Below are 25,102 nucleotides of genomic sequence, written 5' to 3' on the forward strand. Positions count from 1 at the left end.
GTTACCTAGTACCTAGTAACACGGTAAAGTATCCCAGTTTAACCTAGTACCTAGTAACATGATAAAGTAAATAATGTTAATAAATTATTGTTCCTGACAACTTAAATTAGGTACCGCTCTATATAAAAGCTTTATCGAAATACAACCATGGCTCCTTTATTCACTATAAACGGGGTCAATACTAAATCATTTGTGGGACTACTGAATGGCTATAAACGTGCGTTACACCGATAAAACTGTTGTGTTTAATCGACAGCCAATCACCGTGACCAAGCCTCACCGGTTATTACTCGCTCTTATCGTGTAAGTATGTATCATTCGTGAATAGACGAAGATAGTAATGGATTTATCTTAATTTACATAATAAAGTTTATAATATAAATACTAGGCTTTAGTTTACAGATGTGAAGTTTTCATTTGATCTAGGAAACTTACGCATTACCAACATAAGATAAAGCTTAGAAAAGACATCAGAATATGCTTTGCTTTTTCAAGAATCCGCACTAAGATCCTATGTTTGACTCAAAAAAGACAAACGACAATTATAACTCCACTCGTAACAATTATTTACGGATCACAATCCGAGTACTGTAGCGAGAATCGAACTCAGTTCACACGGTATTATATGGCAAGGTGACGATTTGAAAATTCGATGCCATAAAACACCCAAATATGTCTCTAAATTATAAATCCGTTTTTAATTTATTCCATTCTATGTATACTTTCGAGAGCTAAGTTCAAGATATGATCCATCGAGTAATTTCAGTTCAAAATCGGTCTCACTTACAAATACGTATGTGTCATAAAAGTGCAGACATAATGTAGGTAGCGAAGTGAAGACGGCTCATGTTAGTCAATTAGTTTGCAAACTGTGTATAAAAATAGAATCGCTACTTAGTACGTCGTTCCCGGTCATAATCATCATACCATCATACAAGATATAAGACCCTCGGGACGATTTAATCAACGAATCTTAGAGCAAATAAGATCATTATTTGTTAGCGACCGCAAAATCCAAATACCTTTATAAAGGAACGAAAAATAGGTAAGCAAGCAACTGAGTTATTTATATCACTTTTTCTTTCAAGTTAGTGAACCTAGAGTCAAAGTGTTTAATCATGTCTTAAATTTCTAGATCCATGTATATTCCTTAACAAGAACATAGTGGATTGATTTTTGATGTGCTTTCTGAAGCAAAACAGTGAACTATCACCAATCGATCAACCATTAAAAGACTAGCCATGACAAAAGATGCTCGCTCATTTTGCGAGCGGTGGGAGTAAACTATGAATGAGCGCCTTTGAAGAGGATAACAAACTCACGAGTTGAAGAAATCGGTAGAAATAAAAAATTATCCCTTTTTCGTCGTCAGTGCTCTATGCAAGGTATTCTCATCCGGGAACGAGTGTCGGACTTTCAGAAGACGGCCTGGACCTACGTATAAAAGCCACCGGAGTGTAACACAGACGCGTCTCTGTGCGTCATGAAGCGGGAACTTCTTTAAACATTTCACCTAAACTCGAAAATTTTCCCCGCCAAAACTGACAGAATGTGATTAAAGCAACGACACTATCTCGCATTCAGCCTATTTGTTCATTTTTATCACAGGCTGTAAATTACACTTCGTTTTGCACATATTGTCAACAATCGTCGAGTTTTTTGCAAATAAAGATAAAGTCAGCATTCCTGTATGATGTTATAATTACGTACCTAAATACCTAAATGTAGAACAATAAATTTATTGCAAATTACTCTTTAAAAATTAAACGCATTTTTTTTTTCACTTTACACAATAATACTTTTTCAAAAATGTATACCTTATAATGATAATAAGTTACTTAAATCTATAGATTCTCTTTAAAAATATAAAAATAAAACTCTCAATATATTTTTACAAATAAATGACTTCTATTTCCTCCCCTATAAATGTTATTGCTTATAATCACAAAGCAGAATTGATGAACTACAATTATATCATAAATGCATTATAGTATCAATGAATATAATTGGCAATAAATAATTCTCAATGATTGATAAAGTAGTTACAATATAATAATTATGTAATACATCTTTTATTCATTTGAATTATGAGTACTAGTTGACGGGCAGACTCTCAGTCTTTTGTTATCTACTTGTTAATCTGTTGGCTTTAAGACTAAGCATCAGAAAACATCAGAGATAGGCAATCTTGAAGAAAGTTGACATCACTTTTTTGATGTCATAGTGAAATACCCCAGCAATAAATAGTGTTTTAATTGTTATGGATGGTGTTGAACTTACTAAATCTTGGGAATATTTCTTTCAAATGCAAAATAATCAAAAGAAATTGAGGTATTTTAAAATAATTAAAATTATTTATGGAGGAAAGCCCTGGCTTATTTCCTAATTAGGTTATTAAATAGCTAAATTAAACTTAGTTAACAGAATTTAATAAATGAAGGATTTATTGTTAATTTCTTCGTAATAAATAACTGCCTAAAAATATTTCATAGACAAACTAAGTAGACCGTATAAAACTAATACAGGCAAAGGAAAGTGATTGTACTGACTAATTAGTTAAGAGGTCACAATTCTTGTGTAACAACACCTGCATACACACCTGTTCTTATTAATTAATATTTTATATTATCATGAAGTTTGTAGAAAAAAATATGATTGTAGTATAGTTATGATTTATGTGGGATTTATTTATAATTTTTATATATTTATTTTGAGAGTAACTGGCAGCTATGTAATTTTTTTTTTAACGAAAATGTATGTAATATTTGTTAAGCGTTTATCAAGGATTTGAGAGTGAGACTTTAAATGAATAATAGCAGATAATATTAGCAGGCTTGTAGTAAAAAGTAAATATTGTTGAAAGAAATAATTTAATAAGTATACTATTGATTATGATGTTTATAAAGAGTGTTGTCTGTTATTATAAATTCCAATTTTGTTTGTAAACACAAACAATTTATTTGATTGTGTATTAATGAAGTGTGTGTAATGTGTAATGAAATATTACCTACCAAACATTTACCCTATAATATAGGTACATAATTATCGTAAACGAAAGAGGTTTTTAATTAAGATCAATCACTAAAAAAAAGTTCAATATAAATTAAGTACCTACTTAAAAAGTAAATCTTTCATGAAACAAGAAAGTAGGTACTGGAAAGCAGTCAACGCGTACAGAGATAGCCTAGCACTGTTCCACAAACCAGGTAAAACGACTCAGCAATACGTAATTTCTAGAAAATAGAAAGTTTAATTCATGCACTTACCAATGTATTCTGATATCCTAATCCTGACTCCTCATCCGAAGTCTCCTCCTTGCCGTGTGGCCCCTTCATTTTCACAATAATGTTTTATACTTTCAACACAGAAAACTGCAATAATATCAAAACAATGCGAAGTCGGCAAACTATGCCGCGTTTCGCAACTTTTTTTTCTAAATATACAACAGTGGCAAACAATCACAGTGTCCGGCGCTGTTCGGCCATCTCCTCGCTTCTCGTACAACCGACGTACAAGTGTAATAAGATCGTATGTAATTGATTAAACGCAATTTCATGCAAATTGGTCTCCCGCACCGGCGGATATCTCAACACACGTTTGAACTGTACGTCACTGAATGACCGACTGACAACTGTTGACAAAATGTTGACAAGTGACAGTGTACATTCAAAAGACTCGATTGGTGACCATGAACTTGAACTTAATCGTTATCTAATTGGAAGTGTGTCGAATTTACACAAACATTGTTTATTTATTTTTAGCAGTCAATGGAATTAATTAACGTCTTGAGTTGTGAAATTCAAATACACTGCCGAAGCACAAAACACATCCAGACGTCATGATATTCCGAACGCAACTAATCTCCAATCATTTATCAACGTTCCGTTCCGCATGTGATTTTCATGTTTGTTTAGCTTCTGGCTGTCCATTCACGATAAATAGTTTTATCAGATTAATTTGCGAAAAACATGTGACTGTACCTTATATGCCTATAATATTTAGATAGGTGTAGCATGACAAATCTATCAAAAAGATAATCAGACATCTCCGTTTGCATCACATCGTTTATTGAACAGGGCATAGCGGGAAATTATGAAAGCGATTGCATATTTTATGGGAACGGCGGCTAAAAAGCGTCCAGTAATATTACATGTATTTTGTACAATATGAATTGCTTTGTACGTGTAGAAAGGAAACAAGCGAAGCCGAGCCACGGTCGTTATAGAACGTTTAAAAACAAATGATATTCATCCCATTGTTTCTGTGTCTTGTGTTTGGTTGACAATAAGTCACACCATAATAATTGTTAAATATTTTAACTGTTAGCTATACCTACAGTGGGCAGCATTTATTTTAACTTATATGCCTCATAATTATTATAATAGGTGTTGTGTGTGTTTTTTATTAAAGTGAGTTTTAACTAAATACGCTTAAAATACTTACCCACGTTCCTAAAAAGTAGGTATGTACCTACAGTATAGAATATCTGTATATTAAATATTTGTATGATTTCCTCCAGGTTACATAAATTTATTTTTTATCGCCACTTTACGCAATGAAAGAGCAAAATTATTTCTTCGACTTTTTTGTCGCTCACCACTTTTTGTTGTTATGCCTCTAGTTCGGTCAATATCAAGGTTAAAACAAATTCATTTATCGTTAATATAATCGCAAAGTGATAACAGGCAATAAAGGGATAAAAATATTTATATTTGCACTGAATAACAATGTATCTAAAAGGGAAAAGAGATAGGTACCTACGCATTTTAGCAAGAAAATCAAGTTTTATCAAGATATGTTTAGGATAAAACGATAAAAAATATCACCTTCTTTACCTACATGACGATTGACGCTACACCGGAACTACCTAGTACCTAAAGAGTCGTAGGCACAGGTCTCCACACTTCGTTCTCGAGGGATCTTGGTTAAAAAAGTGAGACAATGAATGACTTTCTTCCTGTTAATAAATGAATATGGGTCAGTTTGGGCTCTCGCAACTGTTTGTGCAATACGGTGCAGTAATGTCGTGATATATGGGATATTATAAGTTCCCCACTGTCAGTACCTAGATTGACCGTTGTGTTAGATTAGACAATAACATCTGGTCATAACATATAAGATTGAATTTCATTTCAAACTTATTTCAAGGGGCAATAAACTTTTAAAAAATACTTAAAACTTGTTGAATTACCTACGCACTTCATGACCTGGGCTTTGCTACTGGAATTTGCTAAATACTAGTCTTCGTATATAACTATATACCTAGTTAATTCTAAATGTGCATTCGGCCAAAATAAATCGGCAATCAGGCACGATAATAAACTCGTTGCTCATTAGAAAGTGAAAACTAGAATGTACTATTTCTTTAAAAAGTAATCTAAACTTAGTTCAACAAATTAAATGTGCCAGACGTACAAAAACGTACAAATCTTTAAAGAGGTGTTACTAAATATAAGTGATTTATAAAAAAACAATTAAGTACGCACAACTTTATTTTGGCTAGTGATTGGTTCAAGGTGGTTTAGTTCAAGGTTATCAATGAAACTTTTGCTTGCAAAGGTATTAAAAGATGTACAAATTGTATAATAGCAGCTCATTGTTATTTGTTATACTTAAACGTTACTTTTTTTGTCAGGCCCACGATTCATAAGCTGGGTCTTTTCAATGGAATCTTTTATAGGGTAACTATATTATATTCCGTACACAAAGGGTATATTAGAAAGGGGCCCTATTACTGAGATTTTGCTGGCTGTCACCAGGCTGTACCATAGGAACCGGTATAGTGAGACAGTTGAAATTTCACAGATTACGTATTTCTGTTGCCGCTATAACAACAAATACTAAAATGCTGGGTTTTAATGCGTCATGAATATGGCTCTTGAGCCGGGAACAAACAGATATCCAGTCTACCTTATTTCAATTAAACGATAACAGTAACTTAAAACCAGTACAATCGAAATATTATGGGACAAATCTGACAACCAATAGAAATGCAAAGTAAGTCTATGTGTAAGGTAAGCCACTTACTAAAGTTATAAAAAAGAATCATTTTTTAAATGAGCAATAAGTAAGTACGTTTTTGTAGATTTCCGTACTTCAACTCTTGAACTGACATTCCTATTATTTTTGCAGATCTTTGTTCTTACATAACGGAGGTGAACAACTCATTAGTTTGGTGGTCTTTGTTTTTTGCATTCGTTTTTGCTATTTCTGATATTTATTACGATATGTAATGAGTAGATTGATGTCACGCCCGATGCGCACGAACTTTTAAGAGGTTCCTTAAAGATTTTTTTGAGAATACAAGATGAGTACTCTGAGATGATTGTCTTTTCTTTGTAGAATGATACTTGCAAACCTTCTAAACACCAATATCTTTTACAGCCCTACAGCAGGGAGCCAACCTCCACAGGCGCTTACGCCCTGTTTATTAGGTCTGGAGTAAAGGGTAAGAGTAGGTTTGCTTCAATAATGATGCGGAAGATTCGATGCTGTGACATCTTATTTGTAACCCATATGTATTTAGTAGTATTTTCATCTGTGTTCTTGCTGCAGGTGGCGCGAAAAGAGAAGTAATACCTACATATAAGTTTATAAGTAGATAATTTCAAGTTTATGTTGGAAACTTATTGTATAAAGAAGGAACTCTAGTTTTTCTTACATAACACTAAGACAGACTTTATCATGATCAGCAATGTTTGTGGTTGTGAGTTATTTCCTGCAGTTACGCAATAAATTAATATTACTCGACTCTGTGGTTTGCTACTGTTTATTCAAGAAGATAATTGGGGATATCATCATCAATCTTCTGCTAAGCCGATCATTACAAAAAATGTAAGATCGATAGGTTGCTTCAGGTGCTTACAGCAAGGAGCACTAAGGATTTTTAAAAGAAAAGTAAATAATGCCTCTTTCTAGGCTTTGCCTATACTTGAGTAATGTAACTATCATTTTAATTCAGATATTCAACTGTGAAAGTACCTATAACAGACAACGGAGTTATTTTTATTAATATGAGTTATTATAGACCTTTGGATATTGTAAAGATGGTGTCGTGGGTACAGAAGTTAGTCTCAGTAACAGATTTTTGGGGTAAAAGGCCAAGACAAAAGAGGAATACGAAAAGGCTCAATTGAAACGAATCGTATTTTATTAATTCACATACAACATTAATTATACATGATAACATCGATATCTATTGTTTGTACATATAATTGTGTAGGTATTTATGTTTGTGATTAACTACTCTAGGTATTTGTAGTGTTTAAACATTCTCAAATTCAGATAGAAAAAGACCCTTGACCTAAGTACTAGTACTTGAATATTGTAACGCGATAAAAAACTCTCTACGTTATCGATCGAATTTACGTCATAATTTTTTACAATCAACGAAAAATAATCTTTATTTAGATCAGGGGTTCCCAACCTTTTCTTAGTCCGGGACCACTTTTATATTATTCTTTCTAGCAGGGACCACTTCGTAAGTATAATAAAAATAGACTGTATCATCCTGAAAATGTTTAGTTTTAAAATCATTCGCGGACCATATTTTGACTTCCACGGACCACTGGTTAGGAACAACTGATTTAGATAGACACGCTGAATGGCCTGGTAATTTTTCTAGATAGATTAGCGATTTTATTAGTTAATCACAAGTGACAAATCCCTTTACTTCATAGTGCACTCTATGTATTGTTTCGTTACCGATGTAGCATTTTAGCTTGCAAACTATGAGGTTTGCGAGTAGAGGTCTTCAGTCAAATCCATAGAAGACATCATATTCAAGAATTCCAACGATATTTTTCAACTCTAGGTCATTGTCAAATTCTGATATATTTGCTTAAAACTTAACAGATAAAATATAATTATCATTTTTATAACATATTTCAAGGATAATACTCCACAATATATCATAACTCAGTCGTGATTGACAAATTAAGCCGCAATATTTTAAATAAACAACACACTCGACTTTACAAAAGTAAATAGTGATGATAATTTGCGATAATTACTACCGACAAGGTGACGTCCATGTAAGTAATTATTCGTTACAAAATTATAGTTATCCTGCTACCATTACACTAGTATTTTAAAGAAGGTGACATATTATAGAGCATGTAAAGTTTTGAGTACCAACATTACTCCAGCTGTTTTGGATATCTATATACAATATCTAATACATACATTTTAGCCCATTCAGTACTGTCCTATTGTAATGCTGGTCAAAAAAATCCCAAAACTTGGAGGGATTAAATTTAGTCCACTACATAGTTATAGTTTTTAATCATTTTTTAACATAATGCCAGCAACACAGAAACCACCGCTTGCGAGGCCAGACAAAAGTACTCTTTAATTGTACGTATTTTGGTCATTCAGACTATAGAATAGAAATCGTAGCTATAACTATGATTCACTTCGCTCAATGTCTACCTAGTTGGTGTCTAAACATACTTAGAATCTCAAGAACTCTCTAATTAAATCCGGCAGCTAATTGTTAACCAAATAAAAGAGTATTTGTGTAAGCGAATCCGTGTTTGAGAATGTTTAATCTTCTATTAATCCTGTACAGGACTGCACTAGACTAATTTGTAAGTATGTCGTTTTTTTCTTAAGTGTATAAAGGGAAAAGAAGTCCGCCAAACTTCCCATCGACTTGATTTTAGCACTTTCGTTGAAGGAGTAGAAAAAAACAACGAAAAAGAATAAAAGAAAGAAGTAATGTGTAAATTGGATCATATGATCCACATTTAGATTAATAACTCAGCCTAATGCCGTCTCTTATCGAGCTTCTTGCAGTTCAGGGAATTACTTAATAGGAAAAACTAAAAGACGGAGTCCTACAATGGTCTTCGTAATCCAATCAATAAGAGTGTTTGTACCCCGAAGACAGCTGTTGTTAGATATTCGTAAAGTATAGGACATTTAATTTTCAAGTTTGTAATTTAGTATTCATTTTAAATAAGCAAGTAAAGATGGCAAACATGGCGGTCTCTTTTCCCATAGAGTAAGAACAGTACTGGTGATTTTATCTAACTACAAAAGTGGTTAACGCCAGAGCAACTACCTATTTATTTCCAACACATCACTGTAGTCTGTATGATGTATTCTACGTAAACCTACGTAGCGAACATTTTTCGTTTCACTTTAATTTGTGTTTAACACTTGAGCTAAAGTTTACGTTTGTTGCTCTGACGTTGAACCACTCAAAGATCTAGACACAATGACAAATATTGTTTTTTTATCAATAAAATTATTATTAAGTATCACTTATTAGTTCATAAATAACTAAATTTTATTTGTATTAGAACAGACTAGAAAATAAAGATCTCAAACTATTATTTTGTTATTTCTATGACGCAGGTACTTGTGTAATAAATATTTATTTTTAATATTTCATAAACTCTGTTATCAATAAACTATATTATTATAGTCAAAAGTCTACAAAATTATGTTCGATTTGAATTTTGAACTAAAACCGACTGACATAAGTCATGAACGAAAGCTGAAGCAGGAGCAATGAGAGTTAATTTCCATGTAGATATTAATTAAGCATATGAGACAGAAATCTTAACAAATAGACAAGTAGTACAAAATTTTGATTTAAGAAATGAAGAATAAGGTACATAATAGTTGAAATTTTAGCCATTTTTTAGTTATACATAAGTCTGTTTAGGTGATAGAAAGACCTATATGATTTAGCCTCATACTAGTTATTTTAACTAAGCAGAATTAAAATACGAATATTTGAAAGAAAAATACAATTTTGTTAAGACTCTAAAGTCGCTAATATAATAAAAGAAGAATGTAAAGTTTTAGTTAGACCATCAGATATATTGAGCGAAATGAATCCAATAGATGGCATTGAGAATAGAGAACAGTGCTGGGAAGAACACGCGAGAGAAACGATCTATGTTGATCGCTCGCGTCTTTGCTCTGGCTGCTTCGGCCGCGTCCTGAAATCAAAATACATTCACTTATTCTTGTCGTCACGTCAACGTCACCACGCCGCTACCGTCGGGATTGCGTCGGGAGTTCGATTTCCGCACGGAACAATTACATGTGCCATCCACGAATAATTGTTTCGGGTCTGGGTGTACTTTGTTGTTTGTATGTTAGTAAAAGTACGTCCGCGACACAAGAGTAAATCTTAGAAATCGAACAGCTCCCTTTAGGAAATAAAAGATTCTATTCCTTACTGTTATTACGTAATAGGTAAGTGTGTAGAGATGTAGTATTTTTTTCGGAATTACCTTTGGTTTTCCAGTACCGTCACCGAGAACGATGTTGACCAAGCAATATTCCATCAGAGCCATGAACACGAACCTGAAGAAGAAATATAAAATTTCATGATTTAAAGTTCAGAGCAGTTCAAACAAATATAAATCTTTCACATCAGCTGTGAAAGATTTATATTTTAGCAGGAATCTTAGCAACAATGATAGAAACGTGAACATGCATTTATTTACTTCACGGAATCTGACACAAAATATGTAAGTGTTGGCTTAGTTGCTACGTACGTATAAATTTGTCACTACGTAAGGTACCTTTGTCAATTATAGCCAGCCGAAAAATATGGCCACATGCCATTATTCCGTCAGTTTTAGAAGCCTTCATAGCGCGAAGAGAAAAGTAGTGTTCATGTCGCTATAATTGTGACTGGCTGGAGGTACGTACTCCATACGGAATAAACATTCGTTATATATGGATTTAGACAAACTTACAAACAACTAGTACGTATATGGACGTACCAGTAGTTTGTCTTAATAAATTAATAACTAACTAAAATTACTTACATAGTACAAACAGACATAAAGGCATCAACTGCTTTGAGATAAGACACGGGGGGCAGCTGCGCTTGAGACTTGGCGTGCTGAGTGGACAGAGTCAGCAGTGACGTCACACCGAGGGTCACTCTAGCTGGAGCCGCGTCTGGCTTGATCCAGAATGATACCCACTGGAAGTTAAAAAGACTTACTTAGTTTGGAATTTGAGTAAAGGCTTTAAAATTATAGTTTTAGTTGGCTATAGACCAAGCTACTAAAAAAATATTAATAATCTAGCCTCCTGTTTTTATAAAATATGATCGGCTAGCCCCGACTACGATCGAATAAGGTTCTAAATTCAATGTCCATCTGGTGTAAGGTGTAAGATTGGACAGATTTTAGCTGCAACATATATTTTAAAGGTAAATAAGTATTTTACAAACACCCAATTAAAAAGTCTCTTTCTTTTTCCTCATAAAAGTGAGTAGGGTAGATATTGCTGAATTCAGAACTGGACGTGTGCCAATTTGTAAAACGAAACTAAGAGCGGATCTACTTCATTCGAATAATACTGAAAAATAATGTTTGTTGATCAATTCAAACGGAATTTACTTACAGACATAATAACAATGAGGCAAGTCGGTATGTAAGTGTTGAAGAGATGATATCCAAGACGCCGCTTCAGTTTGAAGATCACCTCCAAGCAGGTGAAGTTGCCTGAAAGATATACAATTACACTTAAAAGTATTCTAAATGTTTGCAATTAAGAAAAAAGCGTATATTCCATTAGTGTCTTAATTTTAGTTAAATAACTACCCGATATAAAATTCAGGAGTCCAATAAGATCTTTCGTTCTTAAGGTTTTTTTTCATTTTCTAGGGGAGTGAAACCACTACGTACATATTTAAGTATACTTATTTAAAGATTGACGAAATAATTTAGGTGAAAAAGAGTTAGAAGAGGTTCTTTCAATGTTGTAAAACCTTAGAAAATAGTAGTAAAACAGTTTACCTGTAATTGTTCTACGACCTTGGTGCCACCATTAAGTGTTTAAACCGTTTAATAGACGTGTTTACAATCCGGCCATCATTATATGATACAAAATTTAGGTTAACAATGTGTGACCGTAAGTGGACTGATGTCTTAGGCCGGAATTAACTGAGTTTTTGCGTCGTCTGAGCGTCTAAAAGATGCTCTCAATTTCAGGCTCGGTTGTCAAGGGGTGTATGGGCTTTCAAGCTTATATATATTCGCTTAGCCTTTGTTCCAAACTATGTTGGAGTCGGCTTCCAGTCTCACCGGATGCAGCTGGATACCAGTATTTTACATGGAGCGACTGCCTATCTGACCTCCACAACCCAGTTACTTAGGTATTAACACGATACCCTTCGGTAAGACTGGTTGTCAGACTTTCAAGCTCCTGACTACTGTTAACGACTGTCAAAGATCTTCGAAAATGACAGCCGGGACCCACAATTTAACGTGCCTTCCGAAACACGGAGGAACTCGATATGTATAAGATGGTCACCCATCCACGGAACAACCTCGGCAAGCGTAGCTTAACCTCAGAGATCGATCCGTGCGGCTGTTGTTAACTAATCCACGAGCTTGCGGCGCGGGCTTGCAAGCTTGCGGCCTCCAAAATTAGATTCAAACTAGATAGAAATTTGTCACATTAAAGGTTTTATATTTAAAGTAATCTTTGGTCTCTGCCTACCCCTATGGAAAAAGGCGATTACGTATGTAATTCCTATAATCCAGATGTGCTGTTACTACTCCCAGCTTATAACTAACTCCAGGCTGCTAATGAAAATACTTTAATGGAGATGTGTAAGACCGAATATTCTGCTCTCCCCAGAAAACAAAGCATACATTACTATTCAAACCACAAAGGGAGCCAAGAAAGGCTTCGACGGTTCAATGAAAAATAAATCTTGGATAAGATCATTTGTGTGTTTCTGTCAAACCACCTTATACATATCGGAACCGTACCTACATTCAAATCTACTCGCAAATCTCACGAAATTTTATTTATGACCTGAAATATGCTTCCCTGGGTGTTCTATCCTCCCGAAATATTATCTGCGAATAGTGTTGCTGGTGTCATATGTAACAAGAATTTCTTCGTGAAATGATTTCGTAAAAACGTTGATGATAGTCATTGAGATCGTCCCTCTAATTAAGCGCCGAAGGGCTCGCCATGGTGGAAGTGGGTCGGATAAATCACCATCATCTGTCCTTAAACCAAGATGTCTAAGTAAATATCAATAAAGTAGCTAAATCTGATTATTATGATATAATAACATCTTTAAACTTTTGTAACAACTTTGAATATATTCTGGCCATAATTTTAAGTCAGTACAAATTAGTCCATTGAAATGTTACAATTTGAGGGCCGAATATTGCATTTCTTATAGGACGCAATTTTATTTTTGGAACATGTAGGGGGGGTCAATAGAAACTTAACTTGAAGTTTGTGGGGTCGCCACTCTTGTCCGCCGGCAGCCATCTTGGAAAAGGGGTGGAATCACTTTTTTCGCTATATCTTGGAAACTATGCGTCTTACAATAAAATTGTAAAAGCATAATTTGTAGCAAATTATTTTGTCTACAAAAATGTTTAAAAAATTTTTACCCTAAATTGACAATTAAAGAAGTTATAAGCAAAAAAGTGATTTTTTTTTTACAAACATTTTCTTCTTCGCTCTGTAACTTTTTTTGACGACAGCCGCGCGGATCTATCTCTGAGGTTAAGCTACGCTTGCCGTGGTTGTTCTGTAGATGGGTGACCAATGTACACATATCGAGTTCCTCTGTGTTTCGGAAGGCACGTTAAATTGTGGGTCCCGGATGTCATTTTCGAAGATATTTGACAGTTGTTAAAAGTAGTCAGAAGCTTAAAAGTCTGACACCCAGTTTTACTGAAGGGTATCGTGTTATAGCCCAGGTACTTGGGTTGTGGAGGTCAGATAGGCAGTCGCTCCATGTAAAACACTGGTATTCAGCTGCAACTGGTGAGACTGGAAGCCAACTCCAACATAGATTGGAAAAAAGGTTAAGCTGATTTATATATCTAAAAAAATTACCAAAGACCAATCTTATAGAGTATTTTTTGAAGAAAAATTTTCCCTATGACTTTTTTAAATTTCATTAATTAGAAATTCAGTTACAGCGGTTCGAAGTAGACCGGGTTCGGAAAGAAATTTTTTATAAAAAAAAATTCACATTTTTGCTTATAACTTCTTTAATTGTTGATTTAGGGCAAAAAGTTATGTAACATATATGTAGGTAAAATAATTTGCTACAAATTATGCTTTTACAAATTTATTTTAAGACGCATAGTTTCCGAGATATAGCGAAAAAAGTGTTTCCACCCCCTTTTCCAAGATGGCGGCCGGGGGACAAGAGTGGCGACCCCACAAACTTCAAGTTAAGCTTCTATTGACCCCCCCTACATGATCCAAAAATAAAATTGCGTCCTCTAATAAATGTAAAACTCATGTAACATTTCAATGGACTAAATATGCCAATATCGTAATGACCACGATAATCTATACTTACTACTAAGAGGCGTTTTTCGTCAACTACTCGAAAACAACACATTCTACTTGAGACTCTACTTGTATGTATGTTCTAGTTTCTTTAATTCCATACAGATTATCACCCGTTTAACAGCCAAGAGCTAATCCTTAGGCACCTATAAACCAGCATCATAAGTACCCTTTAATTTTCGCTTATCAAGTCAAAAACTAGGTCACCATTAGGATTAGCGGTGACCATCTTTATAATCTTAAGTTATGACGGATTATAACGCATTTCTCAAGATATTCGCGTAAGCCGATAATTAAAGGTAATTATGACGAGTCTCGGCCTTGTGAACGGTAATGAAGTAGTTTGGGTTTTACACTTAACTGGATCATTTTGTTTGGATTACTTGTGAAGTTTAAAAGTTTCCGAATATTACAATATGGACATAGTATGTTTTGGGATGATAGTAGTGAATTTTGAACAAAGCGATAATAAAGCTATTAACTTAACTTAGATTATTATATTTCCTTTGTGAGAACTTACGTGGTCTGGTATAAAAAAAGAACGATAATCTCATTTCCAGGAAAATTTCAATATTGCAACTAACTATCTACAAGTAAATAAGTGCAATGTAAATAAGGAGAATAAAAGTATTTACTAAACGTAGTTTACTTTCTTTTGTTTTATTTTTAAGTTACATTTATATTACATGATATGTCTATTAATAAATTCAATCCTCACATAACACAAAAAAATAACAAACACAGTTATTCAACTTGAGGGATATTTTCTTTAAATAATACTTACCAGTAGAATAAACATGAGTGCAGTCAGCTGTGCTGTTCTGCACCAGTTCCAGTTGGGGCAGCTCTATGTTCTCGTCCACCTCCAGTGGGAGGTCTGGATTCCATTGGAAGATCAGGTCGTCCGTGGTGTGGGACACTACGAAAGGAAAATTGACATAAAACATAATGTTAGGTAGGGGAAAAAGTCTTTTCCCATTATAGTATGTATGAACTTGTAATAAAATCTCTTTGGCTTCAAGAATCACAAATGAGTACACGGACCATTAGGTTTCTTTCAGTGAGCTCGTGAGGTATCCAAATATCGAGCTTTTTTGTGTAGAGAAAAGATTTTATTACAAGTTCATACATACTAGGTATAATGCGAAAATACTTTTTCCCCGACCTAATAGTTTTGTTGATAGTCCTTTTTAATTTTGCATCTATAGATAATAAGCAGTCCTGGTAGACATATTATAATTGGTTCTTAAGGGCTATGTCTGTAACTCGGTGTTGTTGAACAGGAGCGCGGATAAAAAAAAAATTGGGCCAAAAGGAATGTCCTGGATCGTAATATTATGAGCTAATGAAGTAGGCAATATGTAAAACTATTTTTATCGTTATAAGATGTGCTTATAGCAAAAGAGCTCAATAATTTCAATTCAAATTTCTTAAATATGAATCCAAATCGGTTGAACTATAACGGTGTCTAATATTCCAACATCTTTTGCAGATATTACGATCCAGGACAATCCTTTTGACCTAAAACTGTGCAAATCTTTGAAAAATCCGCGCTCCATTCAAATTACACAGACTTACAGCCATAGGATCCAATTTGCGTAAAAGCATTCCACTGAGGTTAACGAGGCTCTATATGAACTCAATCATTAAAGAGAACTGCTTTGTGAACTCACCACAAAGTCAACGCAGGGAAATATGAAGGAATGTTTTTAGGAATCGACATTTTACGAGGTCATCCTTCGTTACATGTTTACATACAATTCTTAGATACTGATATATGTCTCATTAAAAGTATTAGGTAGTATTTTGTTGGTTTTCTTTGACGTTTTACCTTGAACTATATTTTTGATAATATAGAAAACATAATATTATAGTAATTCGATACGGAAGTCAATCGTCTCTGTCGTCGACCGAATCCATACTTATAAATAACTAACTACTGTTGCTTGCATTTGAGAAACCAATATTTCTTACTTATTAAATACACAGACTCTTCAGCCGGATATGACACCAATAATATTGAACTATAGTCCTACAACTTAGTAAAGAGCCTTGGACGGCAGGATTTATTAAGTTTCAAATAAATGTATACTACGTACTTCCAAAATAAAGTAAGTATCTAACGGGCCGTGGCATCGTCTGATGTGTATGCTTGCCTAAGGCCCAAAATTTTGGATTTTATATACTTCCGCTAGCCGCGAACCTTGCTAAGACTCTCTACTAAGAAGTTAGACTATAGATTATTTTACATATACAATTTTAAGTGAAAAACCTCCAAAAAAATTCTCAATATTTCCAAACATTAAAGCATTTCGAGTGGTTTTTACATGGGCAAAGTTTGTCGCGATACAGAAAATTATCGTTTCAAGAGGCTGTAAGATGTGGGCCAAGGGTCTTGGAGTGTACTCAAGATGGTGGAGTCAGCTTGTTCTTATCGCACGATCACGAGGGTCCTATAAATAGGTCCGATCGAGAAAACGATGCTTATCGGTGATATGCAGTTATGAGTGTGCTCTATACCTGTTTGTGGGTAACGAATAATGATTTGAAAGTTTAATAGTTTATAGAATAATCTCATTACATAACTCAATACCAATTTCTTCGATTACGAGTTTCCTAGACGTTGTGTGTTTTCAAGTCGAAAGTAATTCTTCCCTATTCCCTATTATTAATTTCTTCCCTAGTATTCAGATTGTAGAGCAGTTTTTGTTATAAGATATGGGTTTTATGTTAGTTGATAGAGCAACATATATTATGTAGATGTCTTATATAATTGTTTTATTTAATAGCAATTTGTTGGGAATCTGTCGGTGGTACATTTAATTGTTTTTTGATTCAGGCGTCACACACCTTCGTAGTCCTCTTTATGCCTATGAAGAAGTAACTGGAAATACTATTACCTACCTAGATACAAATATAAAAATAGTACCTACGATTCCTTGTAACTAAGCGATCGATTCTATTCCTATGTGCAACCATGGATTACCGTAAATAACTAAATAACTACAAATATCCATTCGACCTATCGATCACTTTTGGTCACGGTTAAGTTATTGAAACACAATCGATAAGTAATTACTGCAAGTTAATTATTCCTTTGCGTGCCCTGCTATAAGTGAATGGCCAGACATTTTGCATTTTGAAATGTAATTAAATTAATCGAGTGCAAAAAATAGTTTGTTTAAAATTAAAAGCAATTATTTATTAGTGTTATTTGAATAAAGATGACATGGTAAAGCACTTTACCTATTAACCAATTATAGAGTTAATCTTTTTGATTACTGGACTGAAATAAACTAAAATAAGATTTCAAATATATTTTGTTACAGGAGACGATCTCCTAAACTATTGAACTCATTTTAATTTTTTTGAAGCATAATGCCTGCTGCATCTCCGTTCTATACCTAAGATATTTCTATATTCATTCCAGTATTCTAATCTTTTATTTATTTTTTGTCGTCTAGCGGGCACCATCCATCTATTGCCAGGTTTGTTCATAAACTAATGCCATGAATAAACCATATTTTTATTTACAATCACTGGGACCGACTTTTGACATGCCCTAGACTGTTCCTATGCACGCTTGAATGTCGCTACAACATTGATCCTAGCAAAACTGAATGTTAAGTCCTAAAAGAGATCCCTTAAGAAACTTGGAAAAACATTTAACTGTCGTTGTCGATACAATATTATAAAACAACAACTTTTCAAAAAAGTTCCAAGAAAACAACTGCAGCTCTCTATAAATTGTTACGACATTTCTAAGGTCTGGTTTAAATCAAACTATCGAGGTAAACAATTGTGTTACACTTGTTTTGACAACATAAACTACATATGTAGGACAAATCTTATTGATATTATATACAAGTATTATGTCTATTACTGAAATATAACGCAGGTTTCTTTTAAGAAAATGTCTAGGTATAATGTGGACATTATTTTCACCTCGGCATTTAGTAAATATACTCCGTAAGAAATGAATTTAAATGCGGGTGACATATTTATTATTGAATTGCTCGTTTTAAACTTTCTAGTACTTATTAAATATTGCAGGATTCGATATCATATTTTTTTTACAGAATTCGAAAGCTTTGCATTTCCATAATGTACCAGACAAGCGATACGACTTTATAACTCACAAACTAACCCAAAAAGTCACTATACATTGTATTTTAAATTTATCAAATTAAACGTAAATAACGTCCCAAAAATATATCTACTAAAAAGCCGTGTGAAAATCCATAGCTTCATAAACCAGCCATAAAAATATGTTCGATGACCCTCCACGTCGGAGGCAGCTCGTTATGCATTCATTGTGAGTGAAGTGGTCTCAGGACACGCCGACACAGCCTCTCTCGCTTCTAATTATAGTCTATGTTTGACATTTTGTCTCAAAACCTTTTATAATAGAGGTAAAGTGGACTATTTATGTGTTCTTCTGCTAAGTTTAGGGAAAAGGTGGGCGTTTCAAAAGAGTTTTTGATGAATACGTAGAAGTCGTCTTTATGGTTGTGATGTTTCTGTGTACAAATTCTGAAGAGAAGATTCTAGTATTCTGAATAGTACATAATAATATATTATTATGTAGTATGTTTGTAGCCACCTAAGAACCTTTTTCATGTCTTTTGTATGGGTTTCGAATTACAGATTCATACCTGATTCCTAAATAACGATCTTATCACCATTGGCCTATCTTACAGATTATTTTGGTAGCAGATTTGTATTGAATATTTGTATAAAAGGAACATGTTCGTTCGTAGCTAATATAAGTATATGCAGGTGCAGGAATAAAAACTGTGACCTAAGTAAAAGTAATTATACTACTACATATCTGATGTTTCGATTCTAAAATGCTTAAATATTTCCGAAATATTATATTTTGCAAAATATACACGTTTCAGCACCACAAAATGATAAAAAACTTATAACACCCCACTTTTTGCGTCGGGGGTTAAAAAATCTATGAAAACAAGTCAATACTCACAGCTTTCCATCTGCAGCTTACACTCCTGCGTATCATGCGGGTAGATCAAGAAGTTCATAGCACAAGAGAGCCGCAACGTCAGCTTCACCATGTACAATATGGCCTTCTCTTTAGACAACCACACGTAGTGGTTGGGAATGGTCATCGTCTGGAATGTGACCGACTTGGCGTTCTTGAAGAAGGAGTCTGGACGCCACATGTGTTTCAGCCAGTCGACTTCTAAAAGCCTGAAAGAGGAACTTAGGTAAGCATACTAATTCAAACGATGGTGACGAACTTGTTCAAATATATTAACTTCACTCGTAGGGGTTTAATTTTTCAAAGAACATAATATCTTTGTATCTATAATACATTCATAAATATAACCAGTTTAGTTCCAAACAGTTACAGCCGAGTGGTGTAAAAATTCTCCTCTTAAGTAAGTGGTAGATAATTCGGACCCGAGGCACCACGCCAATGGCTCTTCGAAGTTATGTGTGAATTAGAAATAATTATCACTTGCTCTTTTGGTAAAAAAATATTGTTAGCTGTAGGATGGTTTTATTTTTATGGTCTTGAGTGATTCCTAATTTTAATCTACGGAAGTTTTTACTAACCTGTATTCTGAGGTCATGTTTTCAGGTAATCTTAAGCGATGATCTTTCCAAGTTTGAGCAAAGAATATATCAGCTGCATAAGTCTAGAACAAAAACATATACATAATTATACACCAACAATTATATTCCTAACGGAAAAACGACATAGGATGAAAAAGATATGACGCTACTTAAGTCCTTATTACACTAAAGTTCTCACGACAGCTTACCATGGAAGTTTCGTCAATAGAGTCAAGCCCCATGACTGTGACATGGAAGTCTACGATGGTAGGCTGGTCATTGACTTTCGGAGGCCTCATCTTGTCATATGCACGTGGATCCTCGGGTAACAGGTCTTGCAATGTTAGGTGCGTGGACCTGACAACAAATAATAGTGTTTTTATTCTTGTCTGTACCTTAGTCTTTGCTCTATCGAAAACTGAACACCGGTACGTTAGTTACTGCTCTACGGATAAATACCTACTACTACAAATTCATCGAGATAGAAGAAAAATATTATACAGTTACATAATATACATAAGTTTTACGATTACGATTATTCGATATAAGATCGAATACGTGATAGTAACGTAAGCTTTCGATCGGCGTAAAATAAGAATAACATTAAATTAAATTAGGTTTGATTAGTAGTTTCTTGTGAGGACTAATTCAGAAAGCAGAACTTGGAGAATGTGTAAAGCAATGGCTAATAAATTATTTATCCTATTGCCTTCCGCGTTCCGCATATTGCCCGTCCCCAAAGCCTTTCAAAATCCTCGCCGCAATTTGCACCTTTGTGTTAAATTCGATGCACAATACACTGTTTACGGCCCTTCACCAGATGGTTGCCGAAGATAGGTTCATTATTGATGCATATGAGAGTCTAACAAGCGTTGACAAAGAGCTCAAACAAAGTCGCGGAACAAACATTAAATTTCCGGCTTTAAATCAGACTATTTTGGGAACAAAACAATATTTTTGACGGGGTTCCAAAATATTTGCGACCAGAAATTTATTTTTGGATTCTCATGTATGCTATTTAAACGAATTTGGTACTTGTGCTCATAAAGCCCAGAGCTTTAAACCCTGATGGGGCAAATCAGTATTTGTTGATGTGTTTAAAAAGCAATTGGTAATAGATGTGTTTTTAATTTTATTCTTAGTCCTACGGAATACTACTGAGAATGAGTGGCAAATTTTAAAAGGGAGACAAATTATGCGCAATCAATGAACGTTTGTTTTCCATGCCTTACGCAAATTAGTTTTTGAAATCTTACAACAAGTAGTTTTTTACATTAAACATTGTTTTTACACAATAATACAACACATATGTAGATAACAAGTTAAGACATTGCATCTTAAAATTTAAAAATACAATATTTTTCAGTGCCTATCATAATATTATCATCATTATATAATAAGTCTTATACATAAATTGTAAGTAAAATTAAACGGGCGGTTTCACAAATGCTCAGAATGCATAATTTCTCCATTTTTGTTTCGTTAAAATTAAAAAGGAACCCTACGGAAGTAGCTTTCAGCATTGAATACGGACAATGACAGCTGCAATTATTATTATAAAGAGGAAATTTTTCAGATTGCTACTGTTTTGTTAAGCAGGTACTTGATATAAATGTTTTATAAGGAAAGCTTGGTTCGTTGCTCTGTATATAGTAAATAGGAATTTACTTTTTCGAAGTAGGAAGTAACTCTGACTTTCAGTTATGATAGACGTCTAAATTAATAATTTAGGTTTTTATAACGATAATTGGTTCCGCTATAGTTAGATATGTAAAATATAAAATATTATTCCAAAAAGCGGCATCAACTTACTTTTCCTCAAAAAAAACCCATAGCACAAATAAATTCGCGTATTACGTAGGTAATAATATTTCTTACTAATAGCTCTTACGATCTTTTTTGTAAATATGAAATATCTTCTGTTTATCAACATCCTATTTAAGTCTGGTCAAAATACATATAAAGTTTCGAGCTAGTAATGCCAGTTCGGAACTTGATAGTTATGAAGGAAGAGTTAAAACGTGACATTATGTACCTACCAAACTATTTTCAAACAATAAGGAAGCTAGTTTTATTTGCAACTTCTAAGACAACTTCCTCAAATCAAGTTCACAGGATAAGCTCCGTCCGTGCTCCGTGCCATTATTATGTTATTTATACAATCTTAAATGATTTTTTTTTATTTTTGTCTGATCCTTCTATATAAAGTTATTCCTGGCTATTTAATAATGTGGTTTTAATGCATACTTTATATACCATAATATGACTCTTCAATACATAACATTATTGTTAGTTAAATAATATGTGTTTTTTTCGACGGCAACAGACTATCTTGAGACGTAATATGTCGTAGACGATAATAATACTCTGTATTAGTAATTTCGTTTTAAACCGGGATTGAATCCGAGACTTTCTGATCTGCAATGGCGTCACAGTAGTCACGCGCGGTTTAGCCGCAGTTACTAATTTAACTATAACATCAAAGAATAATTTAACCGACCCCGGAATCGAACCAGAGGTTAAAAAGCGGTCGCAGTCGATTCTACCGCTTGTGCTAAAGTGGATAAAGGTAAAAATACTACTTACTGAGCATAGCAGAGGTCCGTAGCACCAAGCCATAGACGAAGAAGTACCGTGGTGATCCACAGCAATCTCTGTGCGGCCATCATGGGTCTTCGCGGGTATTGTTCTCTTTTCAACAGATAAACATAATTTCCTTAGACAATTATTAGATTTATAGCTTCTACAGCTAAGAAAAAATATTTGTGAGACTAGACATAAATTTATTTATTTTTAAACTCTAAACACAACTATTCCTAGCTTTTTAACGATTAAAACGATTTTTAAATCATTTTTTGAAGTTACTGGCAGTTGGTATTTTCCCCTATTTACTCTGTAGCTAATGCCGCGAAATTTTGACAGGTTTTGTAGAAGCGCGCGAAACGTTATGACGGAGGCGCGGGAAAAAATAACGCAATGGCCACTGAATGCGTTTTAAAGTTTCTGACATGCGCATTGGGAAAGTAAGAAAATAAATAATATTTTATTTTCAATGCTTGTTTTGTTACAACATGGTAATTTTATGGCGTTTGATGTTACATCTGTTATGTATTACTGCAAGAATACAATAAATGGTCATAAAATATTTAAGCTGTCTTAAGCGGGCATAATATATGTATTAAACAATAGTTTCAAGTTTTAGTGAAGTACCTAAATGGAAACCATTACTTATAAGTTCCTACTGAAAAATATGGATAGGTACAGATAATTGTGACATACTTTTAGAATATCTTACTTAAATTAAAGAATACTTAATAAATATTGATTCATTAGGTTGGTAATTACTTTAGTAAATTACGTTCGTGTGTTATTAAAAGCGTACAAAAGCATTATACAAGTATTGAAAGCAAACGAAATCACAACAATCATTCAGGTAAAACAAATAATTATCATTGGACTACTCACACCACGATCATTTGATTCCAAACTAAGCAGAGCTTGTACTATCTTATGGTACCTAACTAAATAAATAATAAACACAGTTATATACTTCTACATACATACTTATATAGATACATCGACAACTAGGTTCAGAAAAGATACTCGTGCTCATCATACAAATATTTGTTACGGGTGGGATTCGAACCCACCACACGCGGTACTACGGTTGTTGCGGCGATGTTCACTTCAACCATTGTGCCAAACGTGCAGTAAATGATACTAAACTCTTTTAATTTTTTAGTTATTACCAGTTAGGTACGATTTACACACTTACTAAATTACGAAATTTACTCATACAAACAAAGAGGATGGAATAGTGATAGTAAATAGGTCGGTATCCATTTTCTTGTTAGGATTTGATCCTCAAACCAGTGTGAGAGGCAAATAGTTAAGATAACAATAGCCCAGTTAATCACGCTGCTCTACCACGATGACTACCTTTTGCGGTGCAATAACGAAAAGACCGTGGGTTCGATTTCCAAAGCACATCTTTTTGCGTCTAATTACGTACCTGTATAAAGGTATACTAAATTACTTATATTCACTGTTTAAAATAACGTTACAGTCATAAAATAAGATACAGCCGGTCACGGTTGGTATTTAAAATACATACTTACCTAAATAAATAAATCGATATAAAGTAATACATTGCTGACGATTTGAGGGAATCTTTTGGGGTGGGATGGAGGGGGTGTCGACAGCTCTCAAGCACGGTGCGGTCAAACTGAACACTTACTGTGTTTGATGAGGACTTTTTTGAGTTGATGATACCGCTACTTGCGAAAAGGTTTCAGTATATAAGGGACTATCTTAGAATAAAATCCAGTGGTTTTGGATATTTAATTATGGTGGTCACTATAACTAGTCACCAAACCTTTTATTACCGCGTCGAACGCTTTCCGAACGGATGAATTCAGTGTGATTAGTTATGTGATAAGACCAGTGATCGCCGAGTGGTAAAAGTTGGCACCGCCCACGTTAGTGGTTGCAGGTTCGGACCCGAGGCAACACACTTATGACTTTTCGAAGTTATATGTATTAAAAATAATTATTACGAGTCCCGACGGTGAAGGAAAACATCGTGATGCAACCTTGCATGCCTAAGTTCTTTGGAACAGTTCTTGAAGGTATGCAAAGTCCCCAGCCAAAATATTATGAAAAGCTGTATTATCAGCTCTATACATCAATATATTTGAAGTAGCGCTACGTGTTTAAGTCGCCGTGAGCTTCCTCGGGCCAAAGCCAATAATAGGCTAGGAACTGCAACGTCGATGCTCCGGGACAAATACTGTTCCCGCAACCACTTGACCGAGACTTGCCAGTTCAAATGGGTTCAGGGAGCCACTCGAGCCTATAGGTATGAGCTTTGAGCCGGTCACAGTCAAAGTAACGGCTTTATGTTATGTTTGAGTACCTACTACTTAGTATGAAGAGATTTGAGTAAGTATACCTACTTATAGCTTTGTTTTGTACAAAATAACGGAACGACGAGACCTTTACGTTTAGCTTAAATTATGTTTGTTAGTCTTTGTGTAAGTGATTTGTACAAAAGTGACTTGGCCATAGGCCGTAAGTCATATATATGAAAGTTGGCATTTTCACAATGTGCATCAATGTGTATTTCTCTAACAACGTGTTTCACAGTAATCTCAGAGACCTCCAACACATTCCATCCTTTCTCTTCGCTTCAGCTCGATAATAGTTGTAA

The 25,102-nt window shown here is 34.2% G+C and overlaps 2 protein-coding genes across 2 annotated transcripts in view; both read right to left on the reverse strand.

Annotated features, from left to right (window-relative positions):
- Positions 1–3,841, reverse strand: part of ClC-a (chloride channel protein 2) — a 74,189-nt gene extending 70,348 nt beyond the window's left edge. Inside the window, exon 1 of the mRNA XM_076130987.1 lies at positions 3,267–3,841. Coding sequence (XP_075987102.1) covers positions 3,267–3,335 — 69 coding nt within the window. The 5' untranslated portion in view covers positions 3,336–3,841. The remainder of the gene's footprint in view (positions 1–3,266) is intronic.
- Positions 3,842–7,147: 3,306 nt separating this feature from the next.
- On the reverse strand, positions 7,148–22,846 carry LOC142983857 (glycine receptor subunit alpha-2-like). Its single transcript, XM_076131009.1, has 9 exons — positions 22,480–22,846; positions 20,103–20,250; positions 19,894–19,976; positions 19,298–19,524; positions 15,098–15,232; positions 11,380–11,480; positions 10,794–10,954; positions 10,251–10,323; positions 7,148–9,953 (listed from the first exon to the last, which is right to left on the reverse strand). The coding sequence occupies exons 1-9, from the start codon at positions 22,560–22,562 to the stop codon at positions 9,825–9,827; spliced, it is 1,140 nt and encodes a 379-aa protein (XP_075987124.1). The 5' UTR covers positions 22,563–22,846; the 3' UTR covers positions 7,148–9,824.
- Positions 22,847–25,102: the final 2,256 nt, after the last annotated feature.

This window comes from Anticarsia gemmatalis, chromosome 25 (genome assembly GCF_050436995.1).
Source record: "Anticarsia gemmatalis isolate Benzon Research Colony breed Stoneville strain chromosome 25, ilAntGemm2 primary, whole genome shotgun sequence".
NCBI lineage: Eukaryota > Metazoa > Arthropoda > Insecta > Lepidoptera > Erebidae > Anticarsia > Anticarsia gemmatalis.